General features: G+C 37.4%; 2 protein-coding genes across 2 annotated transcripts; one reads left to right on the forward strand and one right to left on the reverse strand.

Moving 5' to 3' along the window:
• The first annotated feature begins 7,406 nt into the window (after positions 1–7,406).
• LOC135937617 (uncharacterized) lies at positions 7,407–9,776 on the forward strand. Its single transcript, XM_065480776.1, has 3 exons — positions 7,407–7,511; positions 7,572–9,020; positions 9,756–9,776. Exons 1-3 carry the CDS (start codon positions 7,407–7,409, stop codon positions 9,774–9,776), a joined length of 1,575 nt encoding a protein of 524 aa, XP_065336848.1.
• Positions 9,777–10,691: 915 nt separating this feature from the next.
• Positions 10,692–12,700, reverse strand: LOC135936810 (uncharacterized). Its single transcript, XM_065479776.1, has 4 exons — positions 12,462–12,700; positions 12,217–12,403; positions 11,851–11,988; positions 10,692–11,214 (listed from the first exon to the last, which is right to left on the reverse strand). Exons 1-4 carry the CDS (start codon positions 12,684–12,686, stop codon positions 11,039–11,041), a joined length of 726 nt encoding a protein of 241 aa, XP_065335848.1. The 5' UTR covers positions 12,687–12,700; the 3' UTR covers positions 10,692–11,038.
• Positions 12,701–13,658: the final 958 nt, after the last annotated feature.

The following is a 13,658-nucleotide window of genomic DNA, read 5'->3' on the forward strand; positions in this document are numbered from 1 at the left end:
TCCGCGTAGCACCAGAAAAACTCATTTTTCGATTCTATTTTATATTTGTTCGAGAAACATCCACCAACGTGACCGTTTGGCGCATGAGCGCCAACGCGCGGCCGCTTTGGTTGACGGCTGAAAGCGCGCTGTGCTAGCAGACTGCAGACTCGAGTGTTTCTAGCTCACATGCTTTCGACGGTCTCTTTCGTGTCGCGCTGTGTTGAACTCTCAAGATGAACGACGTCGCAATGTGAGTAATTTTTCCGCATTTGATATTCTTTTTCGCAACTCAATAATATTCCATGCTTGGTTTCAATTTTGTTTTTTGGCTCTCTTTCTAAGCGGGATCGTGGTTTTACCATCTTCCAGATCGCAGAATACATCGGTACTGGCATGAAATTGTCCCGAAATCTGAACCAGGTGTAAGGGTTCGATGACAAATTGCATGAGTGCGTCATCCGCTGTCTCCAGCCATTCGAGGACGCCCGGATCGAGAGCTTCCTCGCCGTACCAGCGTTGATGGCCCTCGTCGGCGGCGAGTTCACACCGAATCGCTTCCCCGGCGGCTTTGCACATCATCACGTATGATTTATAAGTTTGATGACCCGCCCAGAAATTTTTCGCCCAAGAATATTCCTGGAATATATCAACTTCCTCTGGGAATATTCTTCAGGAATAACTTTGTTTTAAATAGAAGTCACGCCTTTATTTCGCCCAGGCACATTCCTGGGAATATTCCGTTAGGAATATTTTGGGAATGATTCTGGAATATTCTTGGAGGGGTTTGGAAAAGAGCTCATCGCTTCTCCGTAGGAATATTCCAGGAACATTCTCAAATTATTCCAGACGGAATATTCCCAGGATTGTGCCAGGGCGAAATAAAGGCGTGACTTCAGGAACATTCAGGTATATTTAAATGTTTATCCGTAGAATGATATATCGTTGATCTTGGAATATTTTTGAAATTATCCCAAATATCAATTTTAATTTTTCTAGGAAATAAAAATGAATGAAGTAGAATGTACTAATTATTTTGTTACACGTTTCAATTCAAGTTTATTTTTGAACTACACAATACTTGCATAGAAAATTTAACATATTTTACATCAGGGGTGTACACATCGTAGATATCTCTCATAAGTTAAAATTTTACACAAAATATACACGCATACTACATTGTGTGAAGAATAGGTTGAGAAACAAAGGTATTAGTTTCATGTAGAGGTAAGACGAGCATTTTACATTTCACATCTTTCAACTTGATGTTGACAAAGCGCTCAGAGAGTTTGACTACAGAAACATTAAGGTCAACTGACATTTCTCCTAAAATATTTTTGTCAGTCATGTCAAAAACTTGGCACTTGAGAATTGTATTTACGCCATCAGGTTCACTGAACAAAGATGTAATTTTAAGGACTTTCCCGCACGCATAAACATGGCATTCAGCTAATGAGGGAAAATGAACTTCAATCCTTTTAAACCAAATTGACACTTTCTTACGCCGTACCACTAGCTTCGGCTTTGAGAATTCTAACAATTTGCATCTATAGCTAGTTTTCATTTGCAACACTCTTGTGATGATTTGTTTAGCTACCAAATTGCCACCTTTGACAAATTTAAGGAGCTCTCTCATAAAGCTTTCCAATCTGTAGCAAGATAACCAGTCTAACGGCAGCTTGAGCTTCTCAACTTGGGGTACAAGGTGAATAAGGGAATGAATTAAGAAAACTCTATGGCTTTCGCCAAAATAAACATGGTAGTCATTGACATATTCTGCCAAAAGCGTTTGCGCTTTGTTAAGCCAAGACTGATTACAAATTTTCGAACTATCTCTCAAAATTTTAGTTGCACAAGTCAGTTTCATAATATGGTTAAATAAACCATGGTCAAGCTTTCCTCTCCACATGACAGGAGCAGCGTATGTGACGTAGAAACGGAACTGTGTTGCTTTCCAATTGGATAAATATTTGAATTTTGTCATCTTTCTTGCAAACTCTCTTGGCATGTATTTTGCGATTTGAGGAATGTGTTCGTTAACAGATTTCGCAATCGCATCTGAAAGTCGGGCTATACCTTTCTTTTCAGTGAGTAGGTGTTTCAATTGCCTTTTGGCAGCCCCCTCATCGAGGGTGTGCATGCTGTCGATAACTACTTGATGAATGAAATCAAATTGTGGAATTTTAACAAACTCAGAAACACCCTTGTGGTGCTCAAGGTCTACTTGGTCTCTGAAACTTTCATTTGTTCTAAGTTTCAATGAATTTAAAGGAATGGCTGGAAAATGACAGCGCGAAAGGTGCCCCTTTCCCTGTTTTAGGAGACACATTTCACATGCACTCTTAGCGTTGTGCGAAGTGGTCATTTTTATAAAGGCTCTTGCCGGTGTGTCTGCGATTAAAAAAAGTAACTTGAAATCGACACACAGCTTGGAAGAGAGCTCAACTTTACTTCCAATCAGAGACTTCAGTTCAAAGCAAAAATCTCCAAAGAACTGTTTATGATCTGGTTTACTTGGCCCGAAAAACGCACCTACTAAAAAAGGTTAGAATTCAAGTTTGTCGCTGTAGATAATTCCGACAATTGGCCACATTGTCAAGTTTAGATTAGAGTTGTTGAACACTTGAGCACCGTCAGTTCCAAAGATTAACTCAATTTTTCCTTCACTGGCCAAATAGGCATCAAGTTCCGCACATGCACTGACATATTTAATTAGTGAGTTGATAATCCCGAAATAAAAAAAAGTGCCAGCACTATCACCACCGTGCGTTGGAATGGTTTGTGTGTCCACAAATGATGAATTGTCACGCTTTAAAAATGTCTTTGCAGATTTGGGTAGGTCTGGCAAGATTTTACGGGCAGCAACTAATAAGTCGTCTAAACAAGAATATGAAAGTGCATGTTTTTGAAAAATGGTTTTTAAGTCAGCGGCGTAAATTTCAGAAGGGGGTTTTGATTTCGAATTTCCGTTGTCACTGGCATCGTCCATTTCAGATTCGGAACATGGTAATGAATTAGCATTTTCATTACTAATACTACACTCAAAAAAAAAATACTTATTTGATCACCAAAAATTGATGCTCTGTGTGATCACCGCCTTAAAACTGATCATTTGAGCGCGAGCGTTGCTTCTGCTCAAGTGATCACGAAAAGCTCGCCTCTGCTCAACTGATCACGAAAATCTTACCGTGCTCTCCGACTTGCAGTGGCCGCCGGCTGGACAATGCGAGAGCTCGCAAATGCAGATATTTTGCCTTCCCATTTAATTTTCCTAATGATTTTGGTCCCCGCCATGATGATTGAAGTATATAAACAAAACAAACACGCGTGAATGCAGTGCTTGGATTCTTTGCAGATTACGTTTTAAACACTCCGATCAAATATCACAGGTATTTTATTTTGAATTTATTTGCGTCGGACATCGTTTCAACTTATCTGAGTTTACTTCGAAAAAATGTGCTGGAGGCTTGGAACGCGTGTAATTGTCTAATTAAGTTTAAGTTTCAGTTCACTCCGTTTCTCACACCTACAAAGACATCTCCGGAACACCTACTTGACCAGCTGTTATGACCAGTTGTTGACGTTTTGTGTGTGCAAACTTAATAATTGTTCGTCGGTCGGTTCTTTCCTGAATTTGGATTCATCGAAGGAAATTTTGGACAGGCACGTAATGGACGTTTTGTTGGAGGGAAGAGCAAAAATCGAATCAGATAAGTTGATGGCCCTTTATTAAAATATTGAAAGTAAAATGCACTGTGCATATGAATTTATTGGATAGCTGAAAGCTTGACAATTTTATTTAAAATTATGACGATGCTTTGTGATCTTTTAATGTGTTTCAGGGCATCGTTTTTCCTGAGAGTGAGAGTGCTGAATTTTCTTCTTGCAGGGTTCTCTTCGAGTCTTTCCGTTCGCATCATCCAGCTTCTCAGGAATATAATTTAATTTATGCATCCTGTATCCTGTACTGCAATGTATGAATTTAAATGTGAAGAAATTATATTAAACACTTTCTGTTTTTGAGGAAAATTATAAATTTAAAACACAAGGCTGTTCAGTTAAAGTAGTTTATTATACTTTTATTTTCCTCCAAAATGCGCAGTTCTACAATAAAATTGTAGCATTACACTACAGTTTTGTCTCTCATTTATACTGCAAATTTGTCAGTCTCTGCAGCTTGAAATAAATTATTCAGGGAATTTAAGCAATTTGTTTCTCACGCCCGCACCAGAAACAAACAGCAAAGTAACATTCTGTGTCTAACAAAATAAATATCCATTATATATATATCAGTACTTCTCGCCCATGGCTTTGAAAATGAAAAGTTATCCCTGTGCGTTACGTAATTAGTTTAAATGAACTTGACTTGCATCTGATTTTATAATTAACAGATATTTTTGAAGTTTGTGTTCAAAAATTGTTTTACCTTTGGAGAAATGTTAGGCACATTATTTTTGAGTACTACACGCTCCAGGAAGTGGTAGATATTCTTGGATTCATTTGGGTACTCGCAACCAAATGCGTAGTATGAGCCCAGCAGCAGACCAAAGACTTGGAATGCTGAAGGATCATCAAAACAGCAGATGACCTTCCTCTCGGCAATAAGGTAAGTCTTGGTAACTTCGTCTTTAGAACTGATGTAAGTTGCGGAGATGGGTGCGCCAGCCATAATTTTGTTTGGCTTTGACGGCTTTTTTCCGTCGCCCAGCTATAAAAGTTTAAAAGTTGAAGACAATTTCAGGGACTGAAATTAAATTTCTTACCTCTTGAATGAGGAAAGCCGAGGGATGCTTTAAGGTGTAGCTTGGCTCGAGTTCCAGCTCGAGCTTGTGCAGGAGTCTTAGTTTTGTTGCTTCTGAGTCAATTTCTGCACCATAGTACTGTCCCAGATGCTCAATTAGGATATCAAACTCTATTTTCAAGTCGTCCATAGTTTTCTTCAGACACAGTTCAAACTCCTTTATGATCTGAAAAAAATGTTACAAATAAAGGTTTAACCACAATAAGTGCGTATTTTACCACATTGGCGTCGTTTGTAAAGTTTGGCCAAGCAGCGACGATTTCCTTCACAGATTGAAATCCATTCAATTTATCCCTGCGAGAGTCAAAGAACGTGGGCAAGTGCAGAATGATGTCTTCCGGAGAAGCTTTTCTCTTGCTCAGAATGGAGCAGGGATCATCTGTTATAAACCCAAAAGAGATTTGGCCAAATAATAAAAGTGTTAATGCGACTACTATTTAATTCCAAACCTGGATCCAGAGCTTCTAAAGCTTTTCTCTTTTTCCCAGCACCTTGAGCTGCAACATTTGAGCTGCTCGTTGAATTAATCCCAGTTGATGCATCATCGGAGCTGCTAATAATTAATAAGATGACTAATAATTCAATTATTTTGCAATTCACCTGGTGCTTGCTGGCCTACTTAAGTAGTACTCAATAGAACCCTTTTTTATTTTTGTTTCTGTTTCTGGTGTTTGCTGGTTTGCTTCTCGGCGCCTTCTCGTATTTCTCACGTAGTTTGTAATCATAATTTGAAGGATATCCTATAATCAGCAATCGAATACAATACACATCATATAAAAGGGGACGTCAGTTATTGGTAAGCTTATAATAACCATTTTTAAAACAACATAATATCATATATAAATTTAAAAAAAATACTCACACCAATTTTCTTCTGAGGATCAGTATTTCCAGTTGAGACTTTTTCTAGCTCTGGAAAGTGGTTCAACAAGAACAAGACAAACAGTTCAATGTCCTTCTTTACAGGGTGGGCCTAAAGAGAAAGCAGGTGGTCACCGACTTCATGGATGAATGGCATGGTATCTTCCTGGACTTTCCCATTCTTGATCATGTTGGAGACTCTTTGGCTGAATACAGGAAGAGGAATATCTTCGTATCTAATGGAAGACGGTCCTGACTTTGGCTTGGTGATTTTTTTGGGCTTAAGCAGAGACTGCTCCTGATCGTCTAGAGTCATCCAATAAGTAGCATTTTTTGATGCGTCATAATCCTGCTCCTGCTGGATAGATAATTAGCTATGCTATAAAACATGTATATTTATTGCATAAAAAATATTTCGCAATGTAATAAAAATCAAATTATTTGTAATAACTCAAAATTTGATTGAACCAAAAAGACATATTTTATAGGTGAGAAGAGGGAATACCTCGTTCACGTCCTCTGTTATTTCAGCAGGGTTGATGAATTCAACGACGATGCTTCCAGCAGCAAGTTCTGCAGATCCAGCAGTTTCCCCAGTGGTCTAAAAATATAATTTTTGGTAATAAAAATTTAATTGCTATGAATTTTTTCACACGTAATTTATTCTGTCTGCGTAATACAAATATAATCTGTATATTAAGCAACGAAATCTTACCTGGATATTGTTAGCTTCAGGAGGCTCCTTGATAGGAGAGTTTTTAGCGACAAATTGAAGCTCCAAAGTGCAGTTGTTTGGCAAAACTACTTTGGGTGTCAATTGGGCCAGTCCCCCCAAATCTGTCTCGTGGTAAAAGAAAACTGGGAAATGTGTGTCCAATTTGGATTTCAAATTAGGGTCGATCAGTGACACTTCTTGAAATGCTGCAACCGCTTCTTCATAATCACTTTTCATTGATTGATCACTCGTAAAAACTGGAAGGCTACGTGGCACTTTTCCTGGCACTTTGATCCAAAATTTCTTCATTTTGCCTGTTCCTTGCCCTTTGAAAGGAAAAGTGAGGAAAATTTCATGTTTTTCTCCACAGTCAACAAAGTACACACGCTTGCGCATACCAGATATCAGGTGCACAAACAAAATTAATTAAAGCGAAACTAAATTTTTAAACAATGTATGCTGATTTAAATATATTTTATTACACGTTTTCCACTATTTACATATTAAGTTTTGCAATTTTTGGTATAGTGAGAAATATTTTCTTTCTTATAGAATAGGTTTAAAAATTAATTTCAATTAAAAGGGTTTGTTCACTTCACGTTGGCACATGAATTATTATTTGTTGTTTTATTTTTGTTGGCACCACATGACTAAAATAATCGTAAATAATACGGTTCTTTGCATAAAAAACTGGCATATGATGTTTCGATAACACAATAATAATTAATATCATTCACACACGCTCTTTTCTTCCATAAGAGGTAAATCCACCGAAAATTCGCTTTTCTAATTTAATTTAAAACTTCGAATTTAATACCCAACAAGCAATTTGAAAATGTCAGTAAAATTAATTAAATGACGAGCACCTTAGCTTTTCATTATTATATAATTGGCGTTTCAGAAACACAACTTTTAGGATTTTTTTTACAAATGTATTCAATATAAAATGATTTTTATGTCAGTAACAAAATTTTCCTTTAAACTTTTAGGAAGTAAACAATGGACGAAGACGGAAAAAGTCAATTTCTGGTCAAGAAAAAATTTGTAAAGATGATATTGGAGCTCAAAGAAAATCACCACATGAATGAAAGTGGAACTAGCTTGATTAGCAGCACGCTAATGGAAATTCTAGAATGGTTTCTGGAGGAGTTGGAGGTTGTTTGATTAATTAATTTTTTAATTTGGTTCGAAAATTGACTTTATTTTTATGTTTAGGCTAAGCTTGTCCAAGAGTCGTCTGATATCCATGCTGAAGCCTTTAGCTTAGTGAAGCAGCAAGGCAGAAAACTCATCATGAACAGCCCTCTTCTAGAAGTTAATACCGAGCACAAAATCAAGAAATATCTGCTGGATAAATGTGGACTCGTCAAGCCACAAGAGATTGTTTTGGGAAGTGAGTACAACGTCGAAGTGCAAAGCGATTCTGAAACTATTTCTGAAGCAGAAGAAAAGGCAATGATTGTCCCAATGGTTGAACAGTTAACCCAGCTCTTTACCAATCGCGAAATTTACAATTATACATTCACGGCGCCTGTAAATCAAAGCTCAGACAACGTCATCAGAAATGCCAAAGACGGTTCAGTCTACAAAAACCACCGAATCTGCCAATTATATCCAGATGCCTTGCTCATTCAACTTTACATTGATGACGTTGAAATGGTGAACCCTTTGGGATCCCACACGAAGAAAAACAAAATCACCGTCTTCTATTGGAACTTACTCAATCTACCCAATCATATGAGATCTTCGCTCAAAGCAATTAACCTGTATGGTTTTGCCCTTTCAACCAGCATTAAAAAATTCGGGTACCAAGAGATGCTCAGAAATTTCCTTCAGACGATTCAGCAGTTAGAGACACCAGATGGGCTATTGATCAGACTGGGAAATGAGCCAGTAATTCTGCACGGAACATTGATTTCAGTTTCGGGTGATGGATTGGCATTGAACGAAATTGGTGGCTTCAAAAGTATTGGATCATTGACCTTTAAATTCTGCCGCAACTGTGACTTGGATCGAAATGAAATTTTCAAATCCTTTGTTGAAAGGAATATTCGTGCTTTCCCCCAACACAAAGAACGAGTCAAAAAGATCCAGGCAGAGCCAACAAAGATTGTTCGAGATGAAATGTGCAAAACATATGGCATTAACGGGGAATCAATCTTCAGCACTCTCCAGAACTTTGACATCACCAAGGGCCTCCCGCAGGACCTGATGCACAACCTCTTGGAAGGAGTTCAAGAGGTTGAAATCAGGGCCTTGCTGTTCCGGCTAATAGAAGATTTCAAAGTTTTGACCTACCAAAATTTAAACCATCTCCTGAAATCATTTCCGTACCCAGAAAGTCTAAAATCTAGTAAACCATCCCCAATTGACCGAGCTCATGTTGTGTCAGGAAAGCTCCGTCAAAGTGCAAGTCAAATGATTAGTCTTCTCTGCGTCATGCCTTTCCTTTTGGAACCATACCATGATGACCAAACAGCAAGTTTCATAGACAACTTCATATTGCTGGCAAAAATCAGCAACATTTTGCTTTCATTTGAAGTGGACAGGCCAACCCTTGACCTTTCTAGGTATATGATCGAAAAGCACCATTCGCGTTACCAAACGCTGTACCCTGAATTTCCCATGACACCCAAATTTCATCTTATGATCCACGCGCCGTCGGTAATCGAACAGTTCGGTCCCGTTCGGGAAACCTGGACGATGAGATTTGAAGGCCTTAATGCTATCGTTTCAAAAATCGGAGAGGAAACGAGAAATTTTCAGCATGTGACGAAAACACTAGCCAATAGATTTCAGTCCAAAAAGTGCCTTGATTTAGATTTTGGAAACCCAAATTTCCGATCTTTGGGAGACAAAACGTTTTGTCCAGCAGTTACTCACAAAGTAGAATTGAAAACACAACTGATGGGTGTTGAAATTTCAAGGCAATTGAAGAACGCCACAGAAGTGTCACAAACCAATAAAATCTTCATTCAAAACAACGACTTACGTGAGGATTCAATTTTACTGGTACAGGATGGCACTGATACATTGCCTGTATTTGGCCGAGTGAGAAACATTTTTGTTTCAAATGACGAATGTGCCTTTCTGATGCAGGCGTTTGAAACAATTTGCTTCAATTACCTGACAAATTCTTATGAAGTTTTAGAGACTGACAAATTTGCTGTAATCAATCAAACCAAATTACCGTACTTGCACCCACTTCCATGTATAAAAATGAGGGGCAAAACAAGTGTCATGTTACAATACTATTGAAGAACTGAGTATGTTGGAGAATGAAAATAAAAGATAATAAACTACTTTAACTGAACAGCCTTGTGTTTTAAATTTATAATTTTCCTCAAAAACAGAAAGTGTTTAATATAATTTCTTCACATTTAAATTCATACATTGCAGTACAGGATACAGGATGCATAAATTAAATTATATTCCTGAGAAGCTGGATGATGCGAACGGAAAGACTCGAAGAGAACCCTGCAAGAAGAAAATTCAGCACTCTCACTCTCAGGAAAAACGATGCCCTGAAACACATTAAAAGATCACAAAGCATCGTCATAATTTTAAATAAAATTGTCAAGCTTTCAGCTATCCAATAAATTCATATGCACAGTGCATTTTACTTTCAATATTTTAATAAAGGGCCATCAACTTATCTGATTCGATTTTTGCTCTTCCCTCCAACAAAACGTCCATTACGTGCCTGTCCAAAATTTCCTTCGATGAATCCAAATTCAGGAAAGAACCGACCGACGAACAATTATTAAGTTTGCACACACAAAACGTCAACAACTGGTCATAACAGCTGGTCAAGTAGGTGTTCCGGAGATGTCTTTGTAGGTGTGAGAAACGGAGTGAACTGAAACTTAAACTTAATTAGACAATTACACGCGTTCCAAGCCTCCAGCACATTTTTTCGAAGTAAACTCAGATAAGTTGAAACGATGTCCGACGCAAATAAATTCAAAATAAAATACCTGTGATATTTGATCGGAGTGTTTAAAACGTAATCTGCAAAGAATCCAAGCACTGCATTCACGCGTGTTTGTTTTGTTTATATACTTCAATCATCATGGCGGGGACCAAAATCATTAGGAAAATTAAATGGGAAGGCAAAATATCTGCATTTGCGAGCTCTCGCATTGTCCAGCCGGCGGCCACTGCAAGTCGGAGAGCACGGTAAGATTTTCGTGATCAGTTGAGCAGAGGCGAGCTTTTCGTGATCACTTGAGCAGAAGCAACGCTCGCGCTCAAATGATCAGTTTTAAGGCGGTGATCACACAGAGCATCAATTTTTGGTGATCAAATAAGTATTTTTTTTTTTGAGTGTACTTTCACTCATCTGTGAAACTGACAATTCAAACTCATGTTCAAGTCTGTTCGATTCTGTGCAACACTCTTTAATTGATTCTGAAACTCCTGCCATTGGCATAGAATCGAAGAGACTTGAATTTGAGTTTGAATTGTCAGAGTCTGCATTGCAAGAGGATAAATCATTAGATCTAAGGCCGATTTCACAGTCATGTTCGTTTGCAATTTCTTCAGCAGATTCGCTCTTCTCATCAGAACTTTTTGTATCTGTGTTAGATAAAGAGGACTTACAAATAATTTGGTTCAGCAACCTTTTCCTCTCTCTTCGTCTTGCTGCTCTCACAGCGTCGGTGCCCAACATGTTTGTTATACTATTCAGAATCGAAGGACGAGTCGTGAGTGTTCTGTGCGGTGGCCTGCTTGTACATCATATCAACGTCTTCACCACTGTCGATTGCCTCTTGGTACTGGGCGATTGGATGAGCACTCCGAGCTGAGAGCTCACCAACTTGAACTGACTGCTGCTGCTGCACATTGTTTGATTCATCTGAAAAATAAAAATTTAAAACATAAGTTTATGTTGCGGCGAATATACTCAATCACATTGCAATAATAATAGCGAGAGTCAACTGGAATATTCCCTATGAGCTATAAATTTTTTAAATATTGCTTTTTTAATAATATTTTAATTTAATACAGTAATATTTAAAAAAAATAACATAGAAAACTAAATATTTTAAATATTTAGCAATTTTTTTATTATTTCTTTTGCTAAATATTATAAATAATATTTGACATTGTTTGTTTAATATTTATATAGCGAATATTTATAAAACCATTTGCAAATATTGGTGAAACTAAAAAAAATGAATTTTGGCTAATTGTTCTCTATTCTGAACACATTCACATAATGATTTTTATAATAGGGCACATGAAGGTTTAAAGAGAAAATGAGATAAAAAAACAAATTCTTCTACCCAAAATTATTTTTGTATTCATGAACAAAACCAAAATTATAGTGCTGGCGGTGCAATATTTTTTTCAGAAAAAGCAAGTCGAAATATATTTTGACCATCGGTATAATATTCCTCATTTTTTAAATCCAAATTGATTATGAAACAACAAAAACACTTTTTGGTCATAACATGACACGGCAATAATTGATATAAAAGTAATATCATACTGGTTTCCTGTTCGGATTCACTGTCTTCTACTGCCAAGGCTGCGGAACCTTCTTTGGTCAGCCTGTAGCTGAAACCCTGGTCGACGCACTTCGGAGTGCATGTGATGGAGTTGGAAGTGCAATATGACAGGACCGCGTCTGTAAATAACGTATATTATTAAATAGTGTGAGATATATTAACACGTTTTTCTATATCACGAGTGATCATTGTTTTTAAAGACGGTTTTTTTTTAGTTTTCCTAATTCCGCATAATGGTATACATTAATAAAAATATCATTTTCAATCAGCTTCTTATGTAGAAATAAGAAATAATGAGGAAAGATATCTTAAATTAAGTCAGTCAATAATACAAATCTAAATCTTACCCCTCAGAGTTTCGTAGACTTTGAATGCTTTGAACACGGTTTTCACCACTGTGTTCTTCCTCTTATTTTTCTTCTTGTGCTTCAGCACCAATCTGGACATCAACCCCTCCTTCAAACACTCTCTTAAGGCAGCTGTGCACACCTGCCTAACAGTGGAACCGCTGAGATTCCTAAGAACATACTCAGCCTAGAAAAGCATGACAAATTAGATAATGCTGGTTAAATGAATGTAAATTAATTCTAACCAGAAGTTTTTCCGCAGTTTTGTCCAACTCGAGCTTGTCAGAGAGTTCGTGCAGGCCGTTTAAATCCACAAGCGGTAGATTAATCCCGGCTTCAGCAAGATCAGCTCTTTTGATGAACACTGTAGGATTTCCTTGCATGATTTTTGCCAATATTTGAATAATTTTATCCGAGCAGCGTTGCAAGGAACGGGTAGCGACATTCTTGTCAGCAGAGTCTTTCACCATCACATCAAGGGTCACACCTATGTTTAAAAAGAAAAATTCAATATAACATTAACTTGCAAAAATTTATCATTCTTACTTTGAGACCGGAGGAGCTCTTCAACTTTGTTTAGTTTTCTACAGATCACCTCGTAATTGGTAAGTTTTTGGGGCAATTTTTTAAATCCAGCTGTTAGTAAAACGAACACATTTTAAAAATGGCATGAATACTGACCCCCAACATCTGCATTTGATCCGGAGGTTTGACTTATGACCTCAAAGTCTGCTGTTCCATGACCTGCTTCAAGTTGTGCGCCACTTGCAGTTGGCAATGGGGACTCAGTGCGAAGTATTGAGGTGGGAGATTCAGCAGACTCTAGAAAAATTAGTTAATTTAAATTCCATTTAATCTTTAGTTCTCAGATATTATTACCTTCCCCTAGTAACCACTCAATGGTGATTCAAATTTGAATCAAGGCTGACATTCAAGGGCGTCAAACCTGATTCAAGGTTGACGTCAAGATTGATTCAATATCTGGAATGGTCCTTTTTTTCTTTGATCCGGACTTCAATCAATCTTGAATTTCAAAGGTGGCCAAAAATTCCCCTTGCGGGTATTACACTGTTTTCGCATTGTTTTTCGGTAAATCGCTTTTCTAACCAAAGTTTGTTTTCCTTGACGTCAAGACAAAATCAAAAAAGTATCAAGGCTGAATTTCAAAATTAAAACAGATGGTTTAAATCTTTCAAAATTCAATTAATATTTTATTCATTTCATATCATAACATACATTTTAACTATTAATATACATTGTTGTTATCCACTGACCAGTTGTAATAACCCTTAGTGTTCGAAGCCGCCAACAGATGGCGAAACCATTAAGACTTAAACATTAGGCAACTCCGCTGCGTTTTCAGACTCAATCTAGTTACCGTGCGATCTTAATTAAATATGATTTCTTTTGACGTGCTCAAAACGAAAATTGATTTAGCCAAT

This window comes from Cloeon dipterum, chromosome 2, assembly GCF_949628265.1.
Source record: "Cloeon dipterum chromosome 2, ieCloDipt1.1, whole genome shotgun sequence".
In the NCBI taxonomy this organism is placed as follows: Eukaryota; Metazoa; Arthropoda; class Insecta; order Ephemeroptera; family Baetidae; genus Cloeon; species Cloeon dipterum.

Coding starts and splice junctions, on each gene's coding strand:
- LOC135937617 (XM_065480776.1), top strand. CDS start 7,407: ATGATATTGGAGCTCAAAGAAAATCACCACATGAATGAAAGTGGAACT. Junction 7,512..7,571: donor GGTTTCTGGAGGAGTTGGAG/GTTGTTTGATTA, acceptor TTTTATGTTTAG/GCTAAGCTTGTCCAAGAGTC. Junction 9,021..9,755: donor TTATGATCCACGCGCCGTCG/GTAATCGAACAG, acceptor CATACATTGCAG/TACAGGATACAGGATGCATA.
- LOC135936810 (XM_065479776.1), bottom strand. CDS start 12,686: ATGGTGAAAGACTCTGCTGACAAGAATGTCGCTACCCGTTCCTTGCAA. Junction 12,404..12,461: donor AAACTGCGGAAAAACTTCTG/GTTAGAATTAAT, acceptor ATGCTTTTCTAG/GCTGAGTATGTTCTTAGGAA. Junction 11,989..12,216: donor AGTCTACGAAACTCTGAGGG/GTAAGATTTAGA, acceptor CGTTATTTACAG/ACGCGGTCCTGTCATATTGC.